The 27,226-nt window shown below is 42.9% G+C and overlaps 1 protein-coding gene across 14 annotated transcripts; it reads left to right on the top strand.

The window, feature by feature from the left end:
- Positions 1–107: 107 nt before the first annotated feature.
- mybpc1 (myosin binding protein C1) lies at positions 108–26,894 on the top strand. Of its 14 annotated transcripts, XM_034578047.1 has the most exons (35): positions 109–369; positions 4,585–4,611; positions 5,870–5,944; positions 7,155–7,373; positions 8,352–8,399; positions 9,695–9,736; positions 10,121–10,162; positions 10,890–11,000; positions 11,134–11,282; positions 11,369–11,486; positions 11,856–11,907; positions 12,492–12,548; positions 13,476–13,484; positions 14,987–15,153; positions 15,235–15,367; positions 16,619–16,627; positions 16,923–17,047; positions 17,159–17,264; positions 17,485–17,651; positions 17,743–17,908; positions 17,987–18,093; positions 18,182–18,318; positions 18,455–18,614; positions 18,708–18,812; positions 18,895–19,083; positions 19,591–19,725; positions 20,183–20,350; positions 20,458–20,546; positions 20,633–20,828; positions 20,934–21,073; positions 21,175–21,334; positions 22,152–22,288; positions 22,802–22,988; positions 24,602–24,638; positions 26,042–26,873. In XM_034578047.1, exons 1-34 carry the CDS (start codon positions 348–350, stop codon positions 24,619–24,621), a joined length of 3,774 nt encoding a protein of 1,257 aa, XP_034433938.1. In that variant the 5' UTR covers positions 109–347; the 3' UTR covers positions 24,622–24,638; positions 26,042–26,873. The 14 variants fall into 14 exon arrangements, with proteins under 14 accessions (XP_034433939.1, XP_034433940.1, XP_034433938.1 ...); XM_034578048.1 differs by lacking the exons at positions 22,802–22,988; positions 24,602–24,638; positions 26,042–26,873 and adding exons at positions 22,633–22,642; positions 22,696–22,785 and having other exon boundaries at positions 108–369; positions 22,152–22,372; XM_034578041.1 differs by lacking the exon at positions 24,602–24,638 and having other exon boundaries at positions 26,042–26,894.
- Positions 26,895–27,226: the final 332 nt, after the last annotated feature.

Here is a 27,226-nt window from a genome sequence, read left to right as displayed (position 1 = left end):
ATGGCACAGGAGCCAGTGGTAGGGGACAGTGATGCTGCAGATCTCCACTTTCAATTACAGAGAGGAGGAGCGTACCCCCTCTCTATATAAGGCCTGAGAGCCTGTCCCCCTTGTATGTGTCCCTCGTCCTCTCTCCTCCCCCACTGAGATTTCCAAGCCGTATCCCTGTGCCCTTCTCATCTCCCATCACTGTGGTCCGAGGGGTCCCAGAGGTTTTTGTCTGCCACCATCTCATCATCACCATCATCCTCGTCGTCTCTCTTCCACGGAGACTCGCCTCACTGAAGGTTTCTACCCGCCTGCACCTTTTTTGACTCCTCAACGCTTTTCTTGGGACACGGCTCAAGATGCCAGAGCCCACAAAGAAAGGTAGGAGTGTGGAGAGTGAGGATGGAGTCAGCATGATGCCTCTAGCATGTTTTATCTGATTGTACGACTCCTTCAGTGAGTTGAAGCGATTTTCTGTTTTTCATTGTCCTTAATTGAGAGGAGCAGACAGTTGATATTAGCAGCAGGGAGCTCCATCACCCGCCAGCTCGTTCACAGGAATCCTCAAAGTGACTTTGACAGTGGTGTTGTATTACTGATGCCTGCAGGAGAAGATTTGAGGTTTATGAACAGATACTATTGTTGCTGAGGGGTCGGGCGCATCGGATGGTCCTGGGTGATGCCGCTGCAGAAAAGACTCAACGATGAAGCTCAGCGGAGGAATGTTGTCGAGTGCCCGAGCCAGACGCGAACCAACGAAGGATGATGCAATTGGGGTGAACTGAGCGAGGGTTGGGCCTCAGGAGGATAAACGCTAGCTTGACTGTGTTTGTCTCTCCGATGACTGCAGGGAAAGAAGAGTTCAGACCCCCTCAGACTTTCCCTCCACCCACAATTCAGGTCCATATTTAACCGCACACATCATCTTCACGTGTTCCCGTCCTGCACACCATAACGCCATTCATCTGCACCATCGTGTCCATCAACATTCCCTCTTAATCTGCTCTTGTCTGTCATTACGATATGGTGTTACTCCCACCCTCCCCGCTAGCCGTGCTCTTTGGGGGGGGGGGGGGTCTGCCCGATGAGCCAGACATGCCCATGTAGAGGAAACTGAACATTTTGTTTGGGTCTTGGAAACCTTCCTGATGAGAGCTGATACAAGTTTTTAATAAACCTGTCATCCTTACATGGACCTCAGACCTCCTCACATGTCAGGCTTGATATGTACAAACTGTAGATGCTAACAAGATCCGTCTTAAGAAGATTTCTTCCTTTGTACGTCTCAGAATAACTTTTGTGGAGTTTTTTCTTCGCCCTAACAAAGGTTAAAGGTCCAGAGGCCAGTAGAGGAAATTTGTGATTTGTAATATTGGGTTATTTAAATAAATAAAACCTTGACTGAGTGGACTCTCGCCTCCCTTTTGAGACGGGGTCTTTCATTGGCATTGATGCAGATTGGCTAACTGCAAGCTCCCCAAATCCAAATATTAGAGTCAGAAACCAGTCTATCATTATGTAGCTCTGTGCGGTCGATAGTGTACAGTGCAGATGCCCCCCACGTTGATCCCTGATCCCCTCAGAGACAAAGCAGTGGAGAAATAGCGGCAGCAGATTCCTGTCTACCGCAAACACTACCCACAAATAGCCACAGAGCAGCAGATAAATGAGGGTAGAAAAAAGTATTGTTCTTTAAATGAGTCTGAACAGCTGAGGAGGAGGAAGCCTGTTGTTTTAGACGCCCCACTCTCCAGCCTTTAAAAAGTCCGAACCAGAGATGATGGACTGGCTGAGTCCCCCCCCCCCCCCCCCCGTGGATCTCTTGGGACCGGGATTCTTGTCCCTGGAATAGTTCAGAATGAGTGCGCTTTTAATCCCTTGTTCCCTGCCATCTCCCTCCGCTGCCACCTAAACCCTCGTCCTCTCCTGTGCCACACGCCAAAACAGACACCTCCCTGCTCCCCTCCGTTAAGGACGGATCACTCAGACGTCCGACCCTGTCCCTGGAGGCCTCCCAGGACTACCCTCGCTGCTGCTAAGTTTTGGGTTTCGTTTGCGGTGAAGCCCGTTGTCTTCACGTCATGAGATTTACTGTCACTATGGCCCTTCACTCTCCCCGGGGTTTTGTCGTCTGGCATTGTTGCTTTGTGTTACTGAATACCTCCTCATAAATCAGACCTGTGGTAAAACACAAGGGGAAAGGCCTGTCAGCAGCTAATTGCCGCCCCAGCGCAGCTCTCATCCTGCAAACAGGGTCATGCAAGTTCCCCCCCGTTTGTAATCCCTTTCAAAGCAGAATAAAAAAAATAAACAAGGTGTGAACAGAATGAGAGCATCCACATCATTAATTTAAGCTCATCATTAATAAAGTAATAACGGTCTATATTAGGGAAAATGAAGCTGCTGGCAGTTTGGCCCTTGCCGGAGCCTGTGTGAGCCCTTCTGTCTGCAAGCCAGCAGGGGCAACAGCTGAAAATACCTGCAGCCCTGTCAGCTGCACTGGGAGTCCTCAGAGGTAAAACAAAACCTTTCTCCACTCTCATTATCTCAGCGGTGTTGAGACAGAGAGCGAGCATGATGTGACCCTCCAGGATTGCGGCCCAGTGGCCAGCGACACATTGTTTGGAAGTGAGGTGGGAGGGCGGCTAATTTTGACAAAGGAATGCTGAGAGGGAATCATCACAAATGGAGGGATATCAGAAGCAACGGAGCGACGGGAGAAAGTGGATGGTAACAATGGTTCACAGTGCATTGACATACAAGGAGTTAGGGCGGCAGTATTCATAGACTGGCCAAGTCTTATCGAAGGGAAGGAAGGAGTTTCCATTTGCAAAGGCGCTAAAAGAAGGGTCTCGGTCTCGGGTCTCGAGTACTGGTTGCGTAAAAAGATTTTAAACATTTTTTCATAGTCAGTCATCAAATACATGAAGAGAGAGAAAAACTGTGGTGGAGTATTGATTTTATAGACGCTATTAACTATTCATGTGCAATGAAAAACAAACATATTTATTTATTAACAGTCTTGATTTCTCCCTTTTATTAAAAATGCTGAAGTGCAACTGCTCCTAAATCCCTGTCCAACGTACTTTCTCTGTGTATCCGTCCTGCAAAACTCCAAATTAATAACTGATCGATGCACTGAATTCTGGATGACTTGATTGAGTGTCAGCACTCAACACAAGACTGTGCATAAATACATGGATCATAGGCATGTGACACACTGTTTGCTTCCAGTCAACGATGATAACTTTTAATTCTACTTACTTTGGCGATGATGTGACCTCTTCTCAGGTCTCTGTCTGTAGACTGACCTTTGCTGCACCTGTTGGGTGGAACAAGTGACATCTTCATTAATCATTCTGACGGTGACTTCACTTTCATCAGAAGCAAAGTCTTCCAGGTCCTTGAACCTGAGCAGAGATGTAATCAGCCAAAATAACCAACAGCCATAATAAAAAGTTTGTAAGGTCTTAGACCAAGTATGAAACCATCAGTATTGCGCAGGAACACATGAGAATGCTGAATTTCTAACTGGTGTTCCAAACGGGGGCAGAGAGCAGTCTCGATCACTATAGGTCAAGATGTCCGTTATTCTCATGAGAGTGAAGACTCTCAAGGATAGGAATTCCCAACACAAAATGTAAAACACCCAATCTAGAGCATTCCTAGTTGTGGTCAGGCATAATATATGTCACACACAATATTAAAGGTATTAAAAGATTTATAAATCACCATTACTCCCCACAGTAGTTGTGTTTGCGCTCTCATCTGCTTCACGATGCACGGCCAAAGTTTTGCCTCGTCTCATTACTGCTGCACCATCACAGTGTTTGTGTACTTTTATTCACTGTGATGGAGGAAGGATCACGATGAGCAGAAGCAATGGATGCGGCTGATGATGACTAATCCATCAACATGCTCCACCAGCTTTGGAAACAAAACATTTCAAGATGGAGCAGAGTTGTACTTCTTCCACTGCTCTAGTCTTTTTGAGGAGATCCATGTCAGCTACAGCACCTACACGTGTCGGGTCCAAGGCTCTGTCCCTCAACTCTAAATCCCCACTACCAAGAATCCAAACTGAGCAAGGACAATAAATGCATCTGCTGCTCCATGATGCTGATGTTGTATGACTTCCCATGTGTCCTAGACAACCTCTGGTTGCTCCATGTGCCATTAGCCAATAACAAAAGAGGTTAACGTTTTAACCCACGTCATTGGATGCCAGGGGCTGTGTGGAAGCTTTGATCGGCTGAGGCCCCGCACCGAGTCCTGTTACACGGTTTTGATCGTTGCATCTTAACATGTTTCTGTTGGTGCCCGCCCCCCCCCCCCCCATCATTAGCTTCATAGGTCTAGACGAGGCAGAGGGCAAACACATGGTGCGTCATGGGGCCTTCGTAATAATCAGCTAAGACTACGTGGTGTCTACGCTTGAGGAGCCAGTCTAACAAAAAAAAGACGATAAGCCTGAATGAATGTTGATCAATAAAGTGAGTCACAAATGGAGGGAGATATTTGAGTGGATTGTTCTGGAGCCATACGACACGAGATCTTGATTTCCTGTTTGACACTGATGTTTTTTTCTTTCTTTAGATGAGATGCCAAACGGCCAGCCAGAAGGTGAGTGGACGGCAGTACTCCTCTAATCCCCCCCCCTGTCACCTCACAGTCAAGCAGATTATAGCTGTGCACTGTTTGCAGTTGAGCCGACATAAGAATCATCTATATTTTGCCTGAAAACACTGGGGGGACAAGTCGAGTCGTACAGCTTCAGTAGAGAACACCCGACTCAAAGTGCGCTCCTCAAACCTCAACCCCTTATTTGCACTAAGGTGCATAAGCACAAAACTAAACACCTCTTCACTTGCAACACAACAATCACAATTTGGCATGAATGAGTGATCTGTGGCGACGGCCGAGCTGTCAGCGTCTCTGACATTCCTCTCGCCAGCCAGCTGATCCCTCTCTGTTGATTCAGCTGACGCCCCCCCGCCTTCCCGTGTGGGCATGCGACTGGCCTTTTTGCCGGCGCTAGACTTTGACCTTGCAGCATCTTGAGGCTCCAACGTGGTCGGGGTGGAGGGGGAGCTCAGCTTTTTAGGGTCCAACTAAAAATGTTTGTATAGGTCACACGTAAGGGATCACGATTATCCGTTGCCGTTTGCTGCGTAACGTAAATTAAACTTTACTACATTATCTTATCCGTGAACATGATTTGCGCCGAAGTCGCATCAGGTGCATTTTCACCAACAATAGTGTTTTGACTGATTGACCCCTAGCGGCCGTATTGTACACATTCTTGTAATGTGCATCTGCCCAAAACTGCTCATAACACATGAAACTGGATTAATTAGGAGTTTTATATGTGTATAATATACAATATGTGTAGTGCAATCAATAAAATAATATATAACATAGAATACTACCTGACAAATCATTAACAGGTACAACACCTTGACAGAATGCTGTGATCAAGCCTTCAGTCTTGATAGAATTAGTTTTTTAAGGAACATATTAACTATAATGATTTTACAAACCTCTAATCAAACCTAATAAGTATTAAGAAGCAGGAATATAGTTGATGATAGAATATAATGGATCTATATCTATATTTCTTCTGTGGGTCATGTGTACATATCGACTGTGAGGATGCTCCGGAAAAAAGTACTTTGAGAAAGTGTGAATGGCGACATGCGGCCAGGTGGGTGGATGAAAGCGTTACTCCACGTTTGTGTGTTTCTACGTGTGTGTGTGTGTGTGTCTATGTGTGTGTGTGTGTGTGTGTGTGTGTGTCTGAGACTTGAGAGAAGCAGATGCTGAAGCTTTGTGCTCATTAAAGCAGCTGCTCCATCCACCATTATATTTGTCACACGCTCAGAAAGTGTTGCCCCAGAAAGTAACGGCGCTCCGATGCCGCTACCTGAGATTTCCCTTGAGGTTTCTCCCCCGCCAGGTGGGTAACCCTGACGGACGCCATCACCTACCCCCCCCACACCCCCTTCACTCTGCTGTTTCACTCTGTGCACATCGCTCTCACATCACGTGTTCGTTTGGTGTGTGCCATCACTGTTTTCTTTTGTTACTCAATTCACTCGGAGAGGCCTGACACTGCACTTTTCTTGTGAAGGTATGATTGTTCGATATGTTCACGCAAAGAGTTACTTAGGTTAGCTGTAAGTGAGGCCCCCCCCCCACCCCCCACCCCACACACTGACTGTGCACATGTCCACATACCCGCACTGCTCCACATGCACTTTGCCTTGGGTCGTGGTGCTGTCACTAACCGGTGCTGTGGCTGCTGTTGTATTTGCACGACTTTGACAAACTGAGTCATGACACTGGAGGTATGAAGTGAAGGGATTAGAGAAGTTGGGTTTGACTGACTCTGTGGACGGAGACAAGTTGAAACAAGTAAAAGATCTCTAGAGAATTAATCAGTTACTGAACTGAAAGGAAATACATTTTAAACTATTTTGATAATCATCAATCATTTCAGTCTGAAATACAAAAAATTCTCTCATTTCATTTGAATGATGGATAAATAATAATTGGTTTTCTTGATAAAACTCAAAACTTAATTTGAATTTGAATCTTTTAAATATAAGATTTCTTTGTCTTTTGTGATAAAAGATGAAATGTATTTAGGTTTTGCACAACTGAGTACGTTTAAATAAAAGTATAAAGTATAAAATATTTTTGCTATTTCAATTTTAACAACTTTATTTTTCTTATTGATATTTTTGCGTATAGTATCTTAGACTTTTTAACAGACTTTTGTCAATTTCGAGCCTCCATATTCTAAACATATAAGTAATAAGGATATTTTATACATTCTGTGAGAGTCAGTGAATCCCTGCTGCTTTGATATCTTTACAGTATAGATATTCAATGACCAGATAAATGTCCAATCACAGCTCCAGACATCATGTATACCTCAATTAAGCTTCAATCATTTCATAACAGTTTTTGGACGTTTAATTCGCTCATTTTGTTCAATTTGACGACTTGATTTTGGATGTGGAAATTACACCTCTGGATGATTGGATCTGGTCATTAGATATTTATACCATTTGAGCAAGCATTGTCTCGCAAGGCATTGTCTTGCCCGTGCTTGTGCGCGATGCTTGCCGCTGCTCCAGCCCGGCGCTTTGTCTGCTGTACAGAGGCGGTAGCAGAGGGGCAAGAGCCAGTAGAGACTGTTGGGAAGATGCCAGAGCCCCCAGAGCCTGAGCCGTTACAGGCTGTGGAGGCTCAGGAGCAGAGTCCCACTGAGAATGGCTCAAACCAACCGCAGCCTGGTGGGGTTGGGGTGACAGAGCAAGCAGAGGCCGCTAACTCGGCTGTAAAGGAAGAGCCGGGCCCTTGCTCTCCCCCACAACTTGGTAAGTATTCCTCTTAAATACAAATCAGTCCAACGTCTCTCCTTGTTTAGGTGCATGTTTTTACCCCTCAGACAAATCAATACTGAAAGAAGCCCAGAACGTCTCACTAGTTCCTTCACTTGCACAATACAAGGCTCAGCAGCTTCTTTTTATCTTGCATATCTAAAACTTGGCTTTTCTTGCAGCAGAAAGCGACTAGATGACCTTTATTTCCCTGCTAAGAATGCAATGGACTTCGCTCTCACTGACTGGAGCCATGCATTGATTTGTAATTTGCTTTTAAAACGATGCTTCCTTCCCAACTTGGTTTTAACAGCATGTAAACTTCGAAAAAAATCAAACATCATGCGGCACTGACACAGTAATTGTACATTTCACATTAAAGACTAACATAGACGAATAGATAAGGATTTATTGATGTAGTATGGATTTAATCCTGGAAGGGCACAGGATGCTATTTGTGTGCAAGGTGAGTAAGCGATCTGAATTCATTACTCTCTAATCCAGAACCATGACTGTAACAACAGAGCTGCAGAAACATGCTGACACTCTGTAGGAACGACAAAGTCAGCTTGTGTCTTCAGATGTTTTGATCTTCATCGTGTAGAAGCAGAGAAATACAGCTTCACATTCTTTTAAGTTACACAAGGTTTTAATCTTTTCATCTTTGTTGCTTCTTCTTTTCATGATACATGCAGCGCATTGCAAGTGTGCTTTTGTCTGCAGCTTGACCACATGAATATTTTCATGCACATTTTCTCATCCCTCAGTCACAGGGTAGCTACGTCTTCATAAGACACAAGCCAAATTGTTCAGTTGACATTCTGGTCTCATTCCAACTGTCCAAGAGCTGCATGTCACAATGATCCATTCATAGTCTTGTCCCGCATGTGAGTCTTGTGTCTTGTTGGCCTGCCAATGATGGACTTGGAGCTTTTTGATAGGTGGGTCTATTTGTCTATGACGCCTCTATTGCAGATGACGATCATGAAGCAGCCACTACCCCATCCCCAACACCCCAAGCAGGTTGGTAACCATAACAACCCTCAGTACGTTCCCCATTTATTCCTCCTCACCTCACTCCTTGAGGACGGTTGCGATGGCGCACTCATCTTAAGTTAAGCCCAACAACATCCATCCACCTAGACGTGCTTCCCAGGAATCGGGGGGGGGGGGGTATTACGTGATTTTTCTACATATGTTCGTGTCAAACCTGTAAATATTCCGATGTATGTCGCCGTAGACATACATGTTGCAGATGTGTGATTTCTACATGCACAATGCCACAGAAAAACTCATACAAGCGCATCAACCTTTATTTGTTGATCTTAAATGAGGGTATAGATGTGGCTATGATTATTTCACATGTATGTATTATAAATGAATACATGGACGTTTTGTGTTTATGCTTGTTAATATAAGTGCACTTTATTGGTTCATATTTTATGTTGAATCTTGTGTATTTGTTTATTGATGTTTCTTTGTCCCAGAACACTTTGTTAGCAGTGCAATTTAAAACACAGCATGAATCCCCTCAGATATTAAAAATGGCCAAACTCCGGCCGTCAGAATTATTATTTAAATCAGTGAACTTTGTTTTGATGTGATAGAAAGGATCATGCAAACGAAATGTCTTAAATTGTTCTGGGGCCATATTCCTTTTTATGGTGATACCCTTGCTTTTTTCATTTGCCTTTGTAAAATACTCAGACATTTGGGAAATTTGCTTGATATCAATTTTAATTTCGAGTCTAGCTAGTGCCGTAAACTAGGTAGGTGACGTACACAGTATTGACCCAGCTTTAAAACTGAAGCTGGAAAAATAGCTGGCCTTTGTCATAGTGAAAATAAAATATGATATTACAATATTTAATAACTTACATATTACAATAAAAGATCATTTGTACGTAAGACAAAGCTTTTGAGAAGGAGCTTCGATGCAGCTGACATAACTTCCTGTCTGCATTTAGTCTTTATGCTTTAACAGAATGTTCCATGTTCCCATGTAAATCTTGTTAAATCAGCAAGTAGAAAGCAAATTTACCAAAATGTCTGAGTATTCCAAATTGTATTGGTTATATTTTAAGTATTATATGTCGATGTCAGTATTTGGAACTGTCTCAGATACCATCCTTGTTGCTTCCCATTAAAAAGCTGAATAAAGCAGCTGTATGTGGAGCCATTTGTCCTGTAAAACCAAAATATATAATACACTTTATAGGAAGGATAAAATATATATTTCTCATGCGCGGATTATCCAAATAAAGGGCCTAAGTCTTGTCACCTGATTAATTTCAATGATGACTCTGCTTTCTTCACAGAGGATGCCAATTCAGTCAAGAAACTCTCAGTTGATCTGCCTAGTAAGATCCCTCTATTAAAACCTTCCACTTCTGTAGTAGCAACCAAACCAGTAGTTTATTTTATTCAGAATCTGTCTGAACATAGGAAACATGTTGGACACATGTTTATTTCTAGATGTTTTGGTGTGTCTAGAATTTAGATTCTCAATAGATGGAAGATGTTCCAATTTTTTCCCTTTTAACATATTAATATATACCCATTAATGGTCTGATGCAGTTTTTTTCCTTTTAATTTTAATTATTAGGGTGTTGAATCCCTCAGGTCAGTGTGTTGAAGTCTTTAATTGCTTGTTGGTTACTTCTCATAAGTGTGTGCTTGCTCCAGTGGACTTTACAGTACTATTCTGCACAATATGCTGTAAACTTCTCTCTGTCTTTGTTCAGATGATAGCGTCCCTGTGTCAGCCATGGGGAGAAAAGACTCAGGTAATAAAGTGGAAGACGAGTACGAGACTATTAGAGTAAATATGTTGATTTTTAAAACACCACAAGAAGAATTTAAACTGATTTGGTCAAATCAAACCTTGCTCAGCAGCTTTCCGGGTTAATCGGTCTAAAGGTTGTGAAATATGAAAAAGTCTGTTTTCCTGAAGTGTTATCTGTCCTCCTGGCCACATAAAGGGTATGATGGGGCTTTGGGGGAAATTAAATGTCTTGTCGGATTTCATAGACAACATTTTGTCAAAGGAAAACTTGCATCTCATGTGAAGACCGCCCCAGACAACAGGGATCTGGGAACAACCAGATTAGTGTGATTCATTCGCAGTCAGACCTCCAGGACCACACAGAAGAGTGGAGCATCAGGAAAAGGAGGAATTTACAATCGGGAGTTTTCCGAATAAATACATTTGCTGAAAATGCCCCTAAATCATGTTCTGCATCAGAAGCGATCCACCCTATCTGTGCTTCATATTGTCCGTGCCATGCTTTCCATGCTGCAATGAGCTTAAACTCCGCTGCTGTACGTGGTGTGTTTGTTGAAAGTGAGAAAATGTGCGTCTTTTTAGTCTCTTTCGGTTTCTCTTTGTAACTCGACTCTGGTAGGACTAAAACTTTCAGATGATAGAAGGTGGGTGTGTGAAATACTCACTGTAACACTCTTACACAATGGCAATGGAGATCTGTGTGTCGTTTGTCTCTCCTGACGGAGCAGTGTGGTCTCTGGGAGAAGGCCAGAACCCGGATGAACTGGACAAGCCCGTTGTCACCCCGCCGCTGTCCACCCTGCTGACAGAGAAACCTCAAGGTGGCACCATCCCAGTGGGTGAGTGACAACACAGGGGAATATGTGTTAAAAAGGAAAATACAGAAGGAATTCCACACACTGGTTCCATTGCCATCAGGTGGGGGCAATGGAACCAACAACTGATTGGTTATTTTGAACTTTGTGTCCAAAGGGGCCGACATCAGCTTCGTGGCCAAGGTGGAGTGCAAAGACCTCCTCCGCAAACCCACCATCAAGTGGTTCAAAGGAAAATGGATGGATCTGGCCAGCAAAACAGGGAAGCACCTGCAGCTGAAAGAGACCTTTGACCGACTCACCAAGGTACCCTACAGCAAGGCAGCGACACACACAACCTGTCAGCACCACACGACATGCAAATGATTCCTACCAATCACCCTCCCTGACAGATCCACACATTTGAGATGCACATCATCAAGGCCAAAGAGAACTATGCCGGGAACTACAGGTGCGAGGTCACCTACAAGGACAAGTTTGACAGCTGCTCCTTTGACCTGGAAATTAAAGGTTTGTCCGAGCGATTATGTTCATTATATTTATATTTATAAACATTGGGAGAAACAGACTACAAATAAAGATCGACGACGCGTCTCCGGTTCCTCCCACGATACAAAAATGAAGCCAAAATATCTTCGGATGCGAGCGCTGCCAAAAACCAAAAATTATTTGACACATAGGCTAGTTTGCCTTTTTATTTTGGTCTCATCGACTAACATGAAGGGAGCATGGTTTATGACCAATACTGCAGCCAGCCACCAGGGGGCGATCAAGATGTTTTGGCTCCACTTTTTTGTCATGTCCTCCATCTTTATATACAGTCTACAGAGGATAATAGCACAAACGCTGACTAGCATGTGTGTTGTTACTGTCTTCCAGAAGCTGAGCAGGGCTCACAGAATATTGATATCCGATCAGCTTTCAAAAGAAGGTAACAAAAAGAATGTGATGCAGCTACAAGACTATAACATTGATATTCAGAAGAGGTCGACAGCAGCCATTTTTGAATTCAGTATTCAAAAGTATTCTTAACTGTTTCGGAGGATCTGGTCTCTAACAAATGTTCCGTACTCATAATTACTCCTGAAACACCAAAGAAAAGAGAAACTATGAACATTTCACCTTCAAGTAATATATTCGATATTACATGTAAGTGTGACAAGATGGTTTGTTATAATGTCATTAACCTTTTGTCCCGGTAAGTAATCTCCATGTGGAATTAAAGGCCAACACTTGGATTTGAAATCTCCTTTACAAAACAATGAAAGCAACGCAAAGCATCCCAGCGTCATTGCATCATCACGATGTTGCTGCTCGGTAATGTTGTCTCAACATTGACTCAACATCGTGGCAATGTAACCTGGGACGACTCTCGACCAATCGTGTTAGCTCGGAGTTAACACATTGACGTCAAGAGTCTTCTGCTTTGTGTTTCTCTTTTAGCATTGTTGTCTAGTGCCTGTAGCTGTTCCGTCTCTGATTAAGTCTTCATTAATCTCTCCTTGTTAACAACAGCAGTGAAGGACAAGAGGATGCAGGCGAGCTTGACTTTAGTGGTCTCCTTAAACATAGGTGAGAATCACATCCCAACCCAGAGTGGGGTTTTTTTTTTCTTTACACCATTTTAAGCCCCTTTTTTTCCTGGATGTGCTTCTTCTCTGTTTCTACAAGATGATGTAACTGTAATTTGGTTTGTATGAGGCCTCTGTTTGAGAGGCGAGTTCAAGTCGACATACGACACATGAAGCTATAGCCGGGGTTTTCAAAGTCTAACACTGTGAGCGCCCACTTAGTTAACATTGAGACAACTGCAGCCTTTACCTCCGCCCTGAACACCACAGTTTATCCTAATGGCCAAAAAAATATCAGAATGATTTGATAAGATAAGATCTGATTCCATGCTGGCTTGTTACACCAGCAGATAGTCAAAAAGAGGCAAAAATATATATATATATATATATGTTTAAAAAACGTAAAGATATGTAGATAAACCTTTGCCAACAGACTATTTGGGGTAGAGGAAGTAGAATATATATTCTGAGATAAACATATAGGCAGGAAAACAAGGAATATCTAAGAATATACTATGCAACATGAAAGAAGTTAATATTAATTGATTTTGTCGACCATATTATTAATCTTTGACTTCGACTAAAGTCACATTTGTTGGCCTATGTATTTTGAATTGAATTGAATTTTCTAAACTTGTACTTTTCATTCTTTGGAACAATGTAAAATTAAGTCTTTTTTAAGATCTCCCTCTCTGGACACCCCCCCCATGCCCCTGTGGGCGACGTGCCTCACAGTTTGAAAACCTCTGTGCTATACCAGAATCACGGTGGTGCCTCCAAACACCATCATGCATATTTGCATATTTGAGCTGACACCCTGCAGCGTTTAAAGTGTGAGCACAAATAGACCTTTAGGCAGTGACACTGTTCACCGGCGACATTCTACATTTATTTTGGGCTTGTCTCTTCTTCTCCCCTACATATTCAGAAATCAAAGGTTAGTACAGAGAAAACCATAGGTATTAAAACGATTAGACCTTACTGCGGGTGAGTACTGTAATCCTGTAGAGTCCCCAGCATGACATGTAGCTGTAGGAATTGGACGAGCAAGAGTGTTGGCCTACTGTAGAACGGTAACACTTCATTTGAACGCAGCATTCCTAACGGCTCCGGCGGCAATCGGCGATGATGGAAATGGGCCTCGCGACCGAAAACACTCTGAAGTGACCGTTTCACGTCGAACGTCACCTTCACGAGGCAGAGAGCGCCATTTTGGATCATTCACGATGTGGTCGGGGGCCACTGGGAAATGAGGCTGGAAAATAGTGTTACCGCTACGTTGTCATTTTATTTCAATATAGAAATATAAGACAAACCCCACCATGTTTATTTTGGCCTCCTTCATAAATGCCTGAAAATAAACAGATGAGAAACACACGCAAAACAAAAATGGAATAATACTTGATGCTATTCACCTCCAATCTTTCAGACATTTGGGTAAATGTCTGTGAAAGAGCGGACTGACTGAATGTTCTTTATATAGACTAACGTACCGTATGCACTCATGTGCAGGGCAATATCTCCTCTAACCTCTCCGCTAACAGCTCCTATAGACACATACGTCATCTAACAGTGTCGGAGCAGCTCTGAAGTGATCAACCAAACCAACATTAAACAAAGGGATGGGCCAGTTCACTGGAGCAATAGGAAATACATGAGAGTCCTCGTTAAAGATCTATGTGGCCGGTTTCCCCCTGAATCCCTGCATGCTGCAAATCAACGTCTTATTACACAATGATTGACACTTTTACAAGAACAAAATCATCCATTTTACATTCTTCCACCAAGTTTTGTGGTAATCTGTCAAACTTACAAATAAATAAACATAGAAAGCCGACAAACAAACAGACAGGGGGGAAAACAAAGGCTCCTTGGTGAAGATAATTTAATTTTTGGTATTTATTTTTAATTTTGATTCTATTCAGGCGAACAAAAAGGAGTTAATGAAGCATTTCTAAACGAGAGTCCTGTCCTTATCAGTGTAGAAAGATATTTTACACAGCAAATAAAAGCAAAGAGGAAGCTAAATCCTAGGGGACGTATATGTGCTTTAAAGAAAACATGCACACACAATTAACCCACAACAACTTCCAGCTAGAGTACAGAACAGCTCTATGTATTGTATTAATAGCGCTGCCTCCTTGTCACCGTTGACATATGACTTCAGAGCCAATGTTAACACACAGGTGGACAGCTCACCATGCCCATCCCTTTGTGTGACATGTCCTGAGGAACGCCCTTTTTAAGAAAAACCTTATAGACAGTAGATGACTCCTGAAAATGAAAATGAGGTAAAGCTTAGTGTCTTCGAGTGGGAATCTCCTACCTTTACCAGACCCTTCTCGTATAGAAACCACTGAGTAGCTCCTCAGGACACGTTGCAAACACCAGCCGATGACTCCTTCCCTCACGCTGTTCCTTCGTACTCGGCACCACTAGGGAGCCGAAACAGCAGGACGACACCCCAGAGGTGGATGTGTGGGATATCCTGAAGAACGCCCGGCCTGACGAGTACGAGAAGATCGCCTTCATGTACGGCATCACAGATCTGAGGGGTCTGCTGAGGAGGATGAAGAAGATCCCGAGAGAGGAGAAGAAGAGCGAAGGTGATGCAGAGTTTAAAGGACTTAAAATGAAAGGGTTTAAATGTGCTTTGTTTGGTGAACTTCATTTTTGTCTTTTCAAAGCTTTTGCAAAGAAGCTGGACCCGGCTTACCAGGCGGATAAAGGTGGGAAGATCCGCCTGGTGGTCGACCTCGCCGACCCCACTGTCGATCTGAAGTGGTACAAGAACGGACAGGAAATCAGGCCCACTCCCAAGTACGACCCCCCCGCCTCTGTGTCTCCTCTCTGTCTTCTCCCTGTCAACACTACGTGAACGAAGTGCCTTTTTACTGGAGGAAAAATGCACTTCGTTTGTATTCGCTTACTTCTTCTCTGATATTCTGTGTTTACATGTTGTTACAACTCAAAAGCACAATGGTTCACATGTTTGATTCCACACGCTACATTCTCACAAACGCCCCAACAGAAATACAACAGAAATGATTTAACCGTAGTTCAGTCACACATTTAAATAACTCTAACTGCACTGTGAACCATTGCCCAGTGAACAAATAACATTACCTCGACTCTAATGTGGCTCTAATTAGCTTCCATGCAGTTTCACACACATATGCAGCATAAAATAAACAAGTGCAGAGCTACATTTGGGTGTGATGCAGTGTATGATGTCAACTGTTCACATTAACTGTTGTATATGTCCTACTTTGTGCAGGAAAAAGGCGGTACCTCCTCCACAGGTCTTTAACCGGGTCTGGCTTTGGAACAGATTGAATACTGTAGAAGCTAAATCACACAAATATTGATCATATATTCAACAATAGATTAAAATTCCTTAAAATCCACCAAGGATGAAAGAATGAGGAATCCAAGATTTAGGACTCATCATAGTGAGTGGCAACGAAAAAGTTATGAGTAGCATTCTGACAAATCTTCAAGTTAAGATTGTCTTGTCAAAGTAAAATACTATTATATGAGATGGATTTAAAAAATGATCAAGCTTTAAGCTGCTATAGCGAATATTTTCATAAAAATATTGGATAAAATTGACATTTTTAATGTGAAAGGGGTCGTTTGTACTGACACTCTTTCCTCATAAGGCTAATACCAGTTCGAGTAATAACCTGAGAGACATTTTAAAGTGTTAAATAGATTAAGTTTCGTTGTAAGCTAAATAAATATTACGACTAACCAGACGCACATTGACTCGGAGTTCTGTTCAAAGCCACTCGCAGTTAAAGCCATCTGGGAGGTTATTGCTGTTTTCTGCTTTTGGTCTCCTGTGGCTCCTTCTCCAGGGCTCCCTCTCCTCGAGGCCTCACTGTCAATCACTGTCTCTCTTCTGATCCTTATCTCTGTTGTAACACTATTGCTGACAACATTCTGTACGCATCCAGGCATGATGTCTCTCTGTCTTTGTCTATGTATCTGTGTGTGTCCGTCTGTCTGTAATATTATGGTGGTCCTTCCTGTCTGTGGCCCCATTCTGGCTCCTCTGCCGACCTTTAGTCAAAGGAAGTAAGTCTATCAGTCCGCACAGTCAGTTTTGGTACAATCCTGCTTTCACTGTCTAGTCACATTTCTGGGTTTGCACCAAGTTTTAGATGCATGTTGACTGAATAATCACGTATTATTGTAATGTGGTTTTAGGAATGTTTTTGTTTCCTGTAGTTCACAAGTTTTGTCTTCTTCTTGTCTTGAGTATTTTCTATTTCAATCTGAACTGCTTTTTATTGGCTAATATATTCCTGAATTCCTATAGCAGCAGCTTCGTCAGTTGACCACTGTTGTAACTAATGGACTTACTGTTTAGGTATATTTTTGAGCAAAAGGGAACACAGAGGATTATGGTCATCAACAACTGCAGCCTGAACGACGACGCAGCCTATTCTGTGGCTGCAGGAGACGAGAAGTGCTCCACCGAGCTGTTTGTCAAAGGTATCTCCATTAAATGTTCAGGTCTTCGTGCACTAATATAAGATTCTTCAATCTTTTTAATACCTGTCCATCCATCTGACTTCAGTCTCTTCTTCTACCCTCGTCCTACAGAGTTGCCAGTTAAGATCGTTAGAGGTATTGAGGCGGTGAAGACGACAGTGAATGAGAGGATCGAGCTGGAGTGTGAGGTGTCAGAGGAGGGTGCTCAGGTCAAATGGTAAGATTTAAATATAATAAAAAAAAATTGAAGGTGCATAATTACTTAAAATAAATACTAGGTACAGTTTCAGGACTTTGTATTTTCTCAAATTACATTGTTCTTTTCTTTTAGAATTACATAAAAATAAAATAAAGCTTTTCAAATCATCCAAATGAGCGTTATTGTGTGAGTGTGTGTGTGTGTGTGTGTGTATTTAAAATGCTTCTTCCTCCTTCAGGATGAAGAACGGTGTCGAGGTTCCCACAGGAGTGCGCTCCAGATACCGAGTGAAGTCTGAGGGAACCAAACACTTCTTGGTGATCGATGACGCCTCCAGAGAGGACACTGGGACATACTCCATCATGGCCACCGGGGGCACATCTGAGGCTCACGTAAAAGTCGACTGTATGTAACGTCTTTTCTTTTTTTTTTAAAGTTATGAATTGCTTGAATGTTTTTCAGATAATTTAGCGTTAGTTCTGTTGCTGTTCTTTAGTGAAACCACTGAAGATCTTCCAGGACCTGCAGGACATCACAGTGAAGCTGGGTCAACCAATCAAAATGCACTGCGAGATCTTCCCCGGCAACATCCCAGGCCGCTGGTACAGGAATGGACAGCTGATCCAGCCCAACGACCGCATCAACATCATCCAAAGAAATAAGTATGTCCTCTCTGTTGAACTTACTCTGTCACAAGCTGCTTCAAATGGCTGATAAGTGACATTATTTTGGTCTTTCAGGGTCCACCGACTTGAAATTGGGACTTGCTCTCTCCACGATGCAGGAGATTACACCTTTGTACCTGAGGGATATTCACAGAGCCTCTCTGCCAAAATTCACATCATTGGTACAAACACAATTCTTTCCTGAATGGAGCTTTGAAAATCTTTCTAAATATTTTCTATCTTTTAACGATCTGATTTTATGATGTGCAGACCCTCCGAGAGTGCACTTGGACAGCTTGAACTTACCAGACAACACCATGACAATTGTGGCAGGGAACAAACTTCGCTTGGAGATCCCAATCACTGGAGAACCAGTGCCCAGAGTGGTGTGGATGAAGGGAGAGCGGGTGAGCTTCAGTCTTCAACTCTTCTCAAAGATGCGACTGCTTTAAAATATCATCTGTTGATCACCAAGGCTTCTATTCTACTTCATTTTAAAGCTATAGTGTACATTTTGTTTCGTTTCCGTCTCTTCCGCCTCAGGTCATTCTGGAGTCAGGCAACCGTGTCCGAGCTGAAACTTACGGTGATCAGACCAGCCTTACAATCGACATCACAGAGAGGGAGGACACAGGGAAATACAAGATCGTCCTGCAGAATGAGGCCGGTGAGGCCACGGCCAGCATCAAGATCAAGGTTGTAGGTAAGACATCACAAGAGGCTTGGATCCAAAAAACACAGAGACGGTTGTAAAAGTCTCTCTTGAATCCTTAATAAACGTCTGTCTTGTCTGCAGACATTCCTGACCCTCCAGAGGCTCCCTTGGTTCCAGTAGTTGGGGGTGATTGGTGCTCTATGACATGGGAACCACCGAAATATGACGGGGGTTCGCCAATATTAGGTAAACGTCACATGCATCCTTTTTATTACCACAGTTTAAAATGCATGTGTTGGTTTTAAATGCCTCCGATGGTCCTGTGAAGGCTACTTCATCGAGAGAAAGAAGAAACAGAGCTCCAGATGGATGAGACTGAACTTCGACCTGATCAAAGAACTATTATTCGAACCCAAGAAGATGATTGAAGGCGTGCCGTATGAAGTGCGGATCTTTGCGGTCAATGCTATCGGCGTGTCTAAGCCCAGTGAACCATCCAAAGCCTTCACTCCCCTCGGTGAGTAGCCCAATGTCTCCACTTAGCAGTCCTTTGAGCTGTTCAGCTTCACCTTATCTAACAACCATCCCCTAATAGTGGACAAAATTTCAAACAGTGAGCCTTTGGTAGTGCATGTGCAATCTGCCCTTGGTACCCCAGCAACGCAGCTGTTCCTCCCCATACTCCACCATCCCAAGCATTCTGACTGTGACCTCCACGAGACACGCAGGAGCTTTAGAGGATATTAAATATGTCTTTATAATGGCTGCCAAATCATCTGTGGATTAGAGGTTTAGGAGATGGGGTCTGTCATGGGGTTCAATAGGAGTTAAGTATGATTCAGAATACAAGAATAGACGGCAGGAGCAGGGACTAATGAGATCTGACAGGGAGATTGATACCATACCAGCCGCAGAGAGGGGCGCCTCGCTCATGTGACTCGTGACTCACCGAAATGGATGTTTTCCGATCTTCTTCATGTCCATTGTTGGGAATCAAACTGTGACTCCTCTGATCTCCCCTCAGCTGTGACCAGTGAGCCCACCATGCTGGTTGTGGATGATGTCACAGACACCTCAGTAACTGTAAAGTGGCGTCCTCCTGAGACTATCGGAGCTGCCGGTCTGGATGGATACTTGGTGGAGTACTGCATAGAAGGAAGTGAGTCAAGTACAAAGATACTAAAGGGTCTAACAGAACCCCTGTTATTCTTGGGTTCCATAGACACCTACCACACCTACGACAATGTTCTTTCACATGGAGCCAATCCCCAACATTGGGCAAGAGACAGGGCATAACGTGAACAGGTCGCCTGCGTATTGCAGGGACAACACACAGAGACAAACAATCATCCACACTCACATTGACACTCAAAGTCAATTTAGAGTCTCCAATGTCTTTGGACTGTGGGAAGAACCTTGAGTAAACTGAAGTAAACCAACGCAGACACAAGGAGAACATGCAAACTTTATATTGTAGCCCTACAGCTCACCAGACAGTGTGATATTCAATCAACCTGTAAGATCACTATCATCGCACAGTGTACATGGGGTTAATGTGATATTATATCATAAGCGTGTGAAACAGAAACTGAAATTAGTGACTGTTTTCCCGACAGCTGATGATTGGGTAACATCCAACAACGAGCTGACAGAGAAAACGAAGCACACCATCACTGGACTCATTCCAGGCACCAAAATCTTAGTTCGAGTCAAGGCCATGAACGCTGCAGGTTCGAGCACTCCCCGGACCCTTCAGCACTCCGTCATGGTCAAAGAGGTTATTGGTGAGTTTATGATTTGGCGTGGAAGTCGGACATTTTGGATGAAAAGGTGAAAAGGAAATCTAACATCGTTTCAAAGGAACTAACCTTCAAGTCTGTCTCCTCCTCAGAACCCCCCAAGATCCGGGTCCCCCGCCACTTGAAGCAGACGTACACTCGTAGAGTCGGAGAAGCGGTCAACCTTGTGGTGCCATTTATGGTAAATCTCTTCCCACTCCAGTAATCTTCTCTCTTCATCTCTGGAGGAGAATACTGAACTCATGCTGTTCTGTGTGATGTCTGCAGGGCAAACCCAGGCCAAAGGTCCTGTGGTTGAAGGACGGGAAGCCCATAGAGCCTTCCCACGTCAACATCCGGAACACAGACTGCGACAGCATCATCTTCATCCGTAAGGCAGAGCGCAGTCACTCTGGGAAGTACGAGATGGCAGTGCAGGTTGACAACCACGTGGACACAGCCATTATTGACATTCAAATCATAGGTGAGCAAATGTATCATGCTCGTAAACATAATCCAGATCATAATTTAATTCTGATATTTTTCAAGAAACAAACCATGAACTCATTATCCATTCTGTGACTTTAAGACCTTCCTGGACCTCCCCAGTGCGTCACAATTGAAGATGTATGGGGAGGAAATGTGGCTTTGGTGTGGACTCAACCAAAAGACAACGGCAACACCCCAATCATAGGCTACACCATTCAAAAAGCAGACAAGAAGACAATGGTAAGAGATTGATTCATACGATGATAAAGATGCATGAGAAACATCCCACATATTCAGCACTTCTGCAGAATTTACCCCTGCTTCTCTACTCCGCTTTTCAGGAGTGGTTCACGTGCATCGAGCACTACCATCGCACCTGCATCACCATCACAGAGCTGGTGGTCGGGAACGAGTACTTCTTCAGGATCTACTCAGAGAATATGTGTGGCCTGAGCGAGGCCGCCACCCAAACCAAAAAGAGCGCCCTCATCATGAAAGAAGGTACAATCGACTGGGATATCAGTGGGTGAAATCGTTCGGGTTTGTGTGTATGAATGAGAGAGATGAGAGGGACGTTTTAATTGGTTTGAATGTCCGTACAATTTCCAGACATTTTCCGGGGTTTGACTGAAACATGTGAGGAAAGAAGCAGGAGATTGTTCGGATCAAATTCAGGAAAAAACCCGGGACATTCAGGGGAGAGGTGGCGTCTGGATAGAGCATGAAGTAGGCAGCACATGACGTAGACAATTTGCAATACGTAGCTTCGCGTCCATCACGTATTAGATAAATCAAGATGCCCAATTGCTCACTGAATGTTTTCCTGCTGTATTCTGGGTTCACTCCGAAAGTTTCCGAAAATGTCTGGAGTAGCCGACATTTGCGTTCTCACATACAGCCCCTCTGGAAAATTTCAGGAAAATGTCTGGAGTTTAGAGCATGTCTGAAAGTAGCTTTAGATTACATTTTTAAGTTTGTATTTATGACTTTAAAAACTACTAATTTTTGATGAGGGAAAATGCTTCCAAAGTGAAAACTCTTGGAACAAACCACACTGGTATTGTATATTGAAAATATCATTAAAGCAATTTCATTTGCTGACCTCTGTTTCCACAGCTGTTATCTGAAAGGTACTGTCAGTGATCCACCCTCAAATACAACAGGGGGGTCGGGCTATGACTGACAGGCCCTTAAACGTTGGTGTCTCAGTCGCTGATAAATAAAGAAACATTGTCTTTCCCTCATTACATAGGGATTTTCCCACATGATACCGCTCAGTATCATGCACAACCCCATTCCTTTACCCTTACCCCCACAGGCTTGCAGGTGAAGACGCCCGAGTACAACGACCACGACTTCAAGGAGGCGCCAAAGTTCACGCAGCCGCTGATCAACACTGCTGCCGTCGCGGGCTACAATGCTACTCTGAACTGTAGTGTCCGTGCCAACCCAAGGGTAGGTGGGAGAACTGCAGGTAGAAATGGTGCATGTGTAGAACACACTCAGGTAAGTATATGTTGCAGTAGAACACATTTTATACCTTGTTATATCTCATTTTAAAGGATGGGACCATTTAATGGAAACATGGATGGAATTCTTTGGGTTTGGGATATTTTTTCTTTTGATAATAATAATATAGTGCTCATCAAATTAACTACGGAGATCAGGAAAGAATTCAGTTGTTGCTCTGTTGACAGCTAATTGACAGCTATTAAAATAAATGGAACAAACAAAAAAACATCTGAGAACAGCAAAGTTGTGGATGGACTGAACATAATTGAGGAATTAGGACAATGTGCCATAGAGACTTCTGTTGCCTTGGTGAATTCTGTCATGTCATAAACGATGACACATTGATGGTACAAGAAATGTAATTTAAGAGAAATAGATTCTACCATTAAAACCACAGCATCAAAATGCCTTCTCCAATCTGTCTGCTGGAATAACATCCTCCGTTTCCGCCTGCAGCCCAAAGTCATCTGGATGAAGAATAAGATCATGATTGTCGACGACCCGCGCTACCGCATGTTTAGCAACCAGGGAGTATGTACCCTGGAGATCAGAAAGCCCAGCCCCTATGACGGTGGCCTGTACACCTGCAAGGCCATCAACGACCTGGGAGAGGCCCAAGTGGAGTGCAAGCTGGAGGTCAAAGGTCAGTGTGGAGCCGGAGGCCAGCGCTGTGTGCCTCACTGGGAACCAGTCTGTATCAGAGTCTGGTTTCCCAACGTTTTCTGGTTTTATTTCATTTCTGCTGCTTATTAGTCATGTCTTTTCATCTTAGAGGCAAACTACTGAACCATTTACTGGCATCAGTCTGTAAAGAATGTTAAATAGCAAAGACTACTTTGGGAAACCAACTCCCCCAGTGTTTGAGCTGTGTGCTACAGTCTACCAAGCGGCTGACCATATGGCGATGGACGTGTAAGTATCTGGATTGGGTTGCACCAGCTATTCGTAAATTCATTGAGTTCTTAGAGACAACTAGCTAGTTTCAAACTGGTGATTTGCGAAAATCGGTTTGCACCATTAAAACCTAACTATTGAAGACATTTCTTACATAATAGATTTAAGTAATGTGTAAATCTGTTGCAAGGACCTCACAATACATTAAACTTATGTGCCAATCATGAATAAATGTAGGTTAGATAATTAGTTTTATTTATATGACTTTATTTATTGTACATGTGACAGTGAGAAGCTCTCATATGTATATTGGGTTTTTTTCTGTGCGTGTTAAACAGCATTTTATCATGTGGGTCAGATTTATATATTCAAAACAGTTCATTATAAATATTAAGTTAAAACTAATTTGGTGGTGCAAGTTGTTTTAAATGTAACGATATGTAAATCTCTACCTAGTGAACACTTATATTAAAACTTGGGAAGGTCTGAAGTTATGAATATCTGGTGCAATGGGCCACTGGACACCATATTTTAAAATAGATGTAATAATAATCCGTTCCACTTCTCCATCACCACGACATGCTGAGGTTTATCCCCCTTGTGTTGTCACACACCTCTATCCAGCCCAGTTCATCCAGCCATCTTGTTCATCATCCCCACACACCATATCCACACACGGGCCTTGTCTACGCTACTGCAGATATTTCTCTGAACGGATATTTTCCCCTCAGTTCCGTCTCTGTCCACACAAACTTCGTTTAACAGAATATCTCCGTCCAGACGAGAACGCAAAAACAACTACAAACGCTCAAACAAGCATGTCGGTCAAGTAGGTGGCGATAAGATCGATGAACCATCAAACACCAAGTCATATTTGGCTGAGGCAGACGCCTGTGAATCCTGATAACGTGGTGCAGTGATGCTAAATTTAGCTGCAAACTTGTAACTACACCTTGCCTTCCTAACCAAACTAACCAAACTAACCAAGGTGCGCAGTAAGCTGTGAGATCATCACTTCCATAAACGGAGTTCTTGAAAATCTGCACTTTTGGAGGGCGTGTAAAAATCTGCTTTTAGTGACCTAAGTGTGGATGAGAGAATCAAGAGCAAAGGAAAAAGTTCGTTTTGCAAAAACATCTGCATTAGCGTGGACATGACGAGAGCCTGTCACCAGTCACACCTCAGTGGGCATAACATACAGAGCTGTTTTCATGTTGTATTATTTAACTGTTCTCCACAGATTCCACACGGTTAACTCCTCATATAAAAGAGTTCAGTAATAACTCAACAGTATTCCCTGGTGCACACATATAACTCCATGTAAACATTGTGTTAACCCCTCTTCTCTTCTCTCTCCCCCAGTCCAAACTCAAGAATTGTGAATGTATGTTCACATAAGGTAAGCTTTCATATGGTTTTGGCATATGAAGCTTATGTTACTCATTATGCATCTTCTCAGCCAGCCTCTGTAACCTCGCTCGTCACAGTCACTGCGACTGAAGCAGCTTCTCTTCCCCAATAAACAGGAATCAGAGAAATAAAACTGGATCTGCATGACGGCTTTTGCTAAATGATGAGTATTAGCTGGCTGGCTTTAACCAACTGTTTTGAATATGCACATTGATTTAAAGACAACCTCTCATGTAACTTGAGCCGCAGAAAAGGTGAGTAAAAAACGTTTTGCCAACTTCCTAACTACCGAGGGCAGCATCTGTTATAACTGGGACTGACTTTAAGGCTATATAAATGTCTTTATACATGTTTATAGACACAGGATCATACTAACAGTGGGTATTTTCCATGTTGTGTTTGTAACTGCCGGATTAGTGAACACAGCATTTTATCTGTTGCAGGCTTTGGCTTGTTGTTGATGACGAAAGACGTTATTTAGCAATGCAACAATCTTCACATGCATTAATTTGCAATCATATGTGTCTTTTCTTCTAGTTCTGTGAACCTGAGCAGATAAATCTCTGTCCCAATTCCCCACTAGATACTAGTTGTTAGAATGTTTATGTTAAGTCTAGAATCTGATGAGAAAACACAATATAGTACATTTAGTATAATATAATATAACTAGCAAGGGAAATATCTAAATTCCTACCAGATGGACTGGCACAACACTTTTCTGCCAACGCCACCGTGACATTGACATCTGCGCTTTTGAGTTCAATTATTAAACTATTCGGTCGATTTTTAATAATTTAAAAAAAAATCCCTTTCCTCATAACGTCGATTGCTGCAGCTCCTCTTTTCAGCCTCTGCCTGAAACACTTGGTTTTAGCTCCTGTCTCTTTAAGGCCCCCCTCCCGATAAAGCCCAGTCTGCTCTGATTGGCCAGCGGGCCACACTCTTTTATGATTGGTCAACTGCTTACAGCACATGAAGGAAACGTCGGCCTCAGACTAGCTGCTGGGCGGGAATTATGCAAATATGGGACATCGCAAAGATGAGGAAGTATCGGCCAGACTTTTCTGTGGGGTAGAGGAGCTCCTCCTCCAGCTGATTTGGGAAAAATCCGAAAAAGCATCACATGTCTCCTTTAAGACATTTAGTGTATAGTGAGGAATTGGGACGATTTAGAACTGTGGAACTACATCCATGAACTTTTCTGACCACCTGTCTTCTCTCTTTTCACTCCAGTGTTGTGAACGTCTGGCCTGATCTTTTTGCTTTGTTTGTTTTGCTTGGTTCGGCCTGTTGCTCCTCAGCTTTCTTCTTCTCTCTCTGTTCTTCCTTCTTCACCTCCGCCTTCTGTACCTCCCGCCAATATTACAAGAGTTTTTTCCTGTCGTCCACCAGGGGGCTTCACCTTCTACGAACTCATGCAACGCGGAGTGCCCCTCAACCTGATTGACAAGTACATGAGCGAGGTGAAGGTTGTCGAGCAGGAGAAGTAAAAACAAAAAAACAAAAAAATGGACAGAATGCAATGAGACACTTTAGCTTTGCAGACATTTGTCGCCATTGAGTGATCCTCTTCTCTCACCTACGAAGGTTAGCGGCCCGAGAGCGGATGGAGGGACGGCAAGACGGATAAATGGGTGTGGGAGAGGGCGTGCTGGTCTGTGGTGTGGCATGCTTTTCACCACAGGGGGGAAAAAAGGCAGTTCACTTCTTTGTCCCCCTCTTGTGTTTGTAAGACTGTGTCGGCTCAGATGCATGTCAGCAGTGTTTTGGTTCTAGCTTTGATAAGTTCATGTCGAGTGTAAAAAAAACATATTGAAGCACATATAACACACACACAGTATTTACATGTTCTTTGTTTTTTGACGAGTGTTTGTTGAAGATGGGAAAAGGGGATGTACACTGTAAACAAAGGTTTTGTGTTCGTATGGTGTTGCAGAATTTCTATGTGGAAAGAAACTGAAAAAAAACGACTTGAGTAATGTTGGATAATGAATGTGTTGACACTTCTGAAGATAATACACGCTGGTATTTGTTAATTTCACTCTGTATAAGTCAATTATGTCCAATAGAAAATGTAGAGGTTTACAGACAGTCCATACTTTGCATGATACATTATGATGTTTGAATTCACATTGGACTTGAAGCTTGACTGAGGCTCATGTGTGCATGCCTTTACCTTTGTAATTATGACCCACAATTACAATAAATAGTTCATTAAAAACTCCTACTGTTGTGTGTTCTCTTTAAGTGTGGATCTTCCTCAGTTGTTTCTCATCTAACAAATCGAATCCAACAAATTGATTATGGCACAAAAGTCAGACCAAAACATTAATATAGCTGTTTATAACATCAGGAATTTGTCTCTCTCCTTATTATTGCTTTTCAACTATACTAGAATGACACACAATAATGTAATCCTGACCGTATAAATATGAGACACCAATTACATAATTAGGATAGGATTAGATTTTGGAAATAAATTCTGTATATAAGCAAATTTTGTTAATAATATCCTGTTTATAACTAAATTGTGTTAATAAAATCCTGTACAAATAAATACATATAGTTAATAAATCC

Source organism: Hippoglossus hippoglossus, chromosome 23 (assembly GCF_009819705.1).
Source record: "Hippoglossus hippoglossus isolate fHipHip1 chromosome 23, fHipHip1.pri, whole genome shotgun sequence".
Taxonomy (NCBI): domain Eukaryota; kingdom Metazoa; phylum Chordata; class Actinopteri; order Pleuronectiformes; family Pleuronectidae; genus Hippoglossus; species Hippoglossus hippoglossus.
The sequence above is the reverse complement of the archived record's forward strand: the minus strand, read 5'-3'. Positions and strand labels throughout refer to the sequence as shown.

Excerpts from the sequence above, each read along its gene's own strand:
- mybpc1 (XM_034578041.1), top strand. The coding sequence starts at position 348 with ATGCCAGAGCCCACAAAGAAAG. Across the intron at positions 18,094-18,181 it reads TGCCAAAATTCACATCATTG|ACCCTCCGAGAGTGCACTTG; the intron begins GTACAAACACAA and ends TATGATGTGCAG. Across the intron at positions 20,351-20,457 it reads CATGGTCAAAGAGGTTATTG|AACCCCCCAAGATCCGGGTC; the intron begins GTGAGTTTATGA and ends TCTCCTCCTCAG.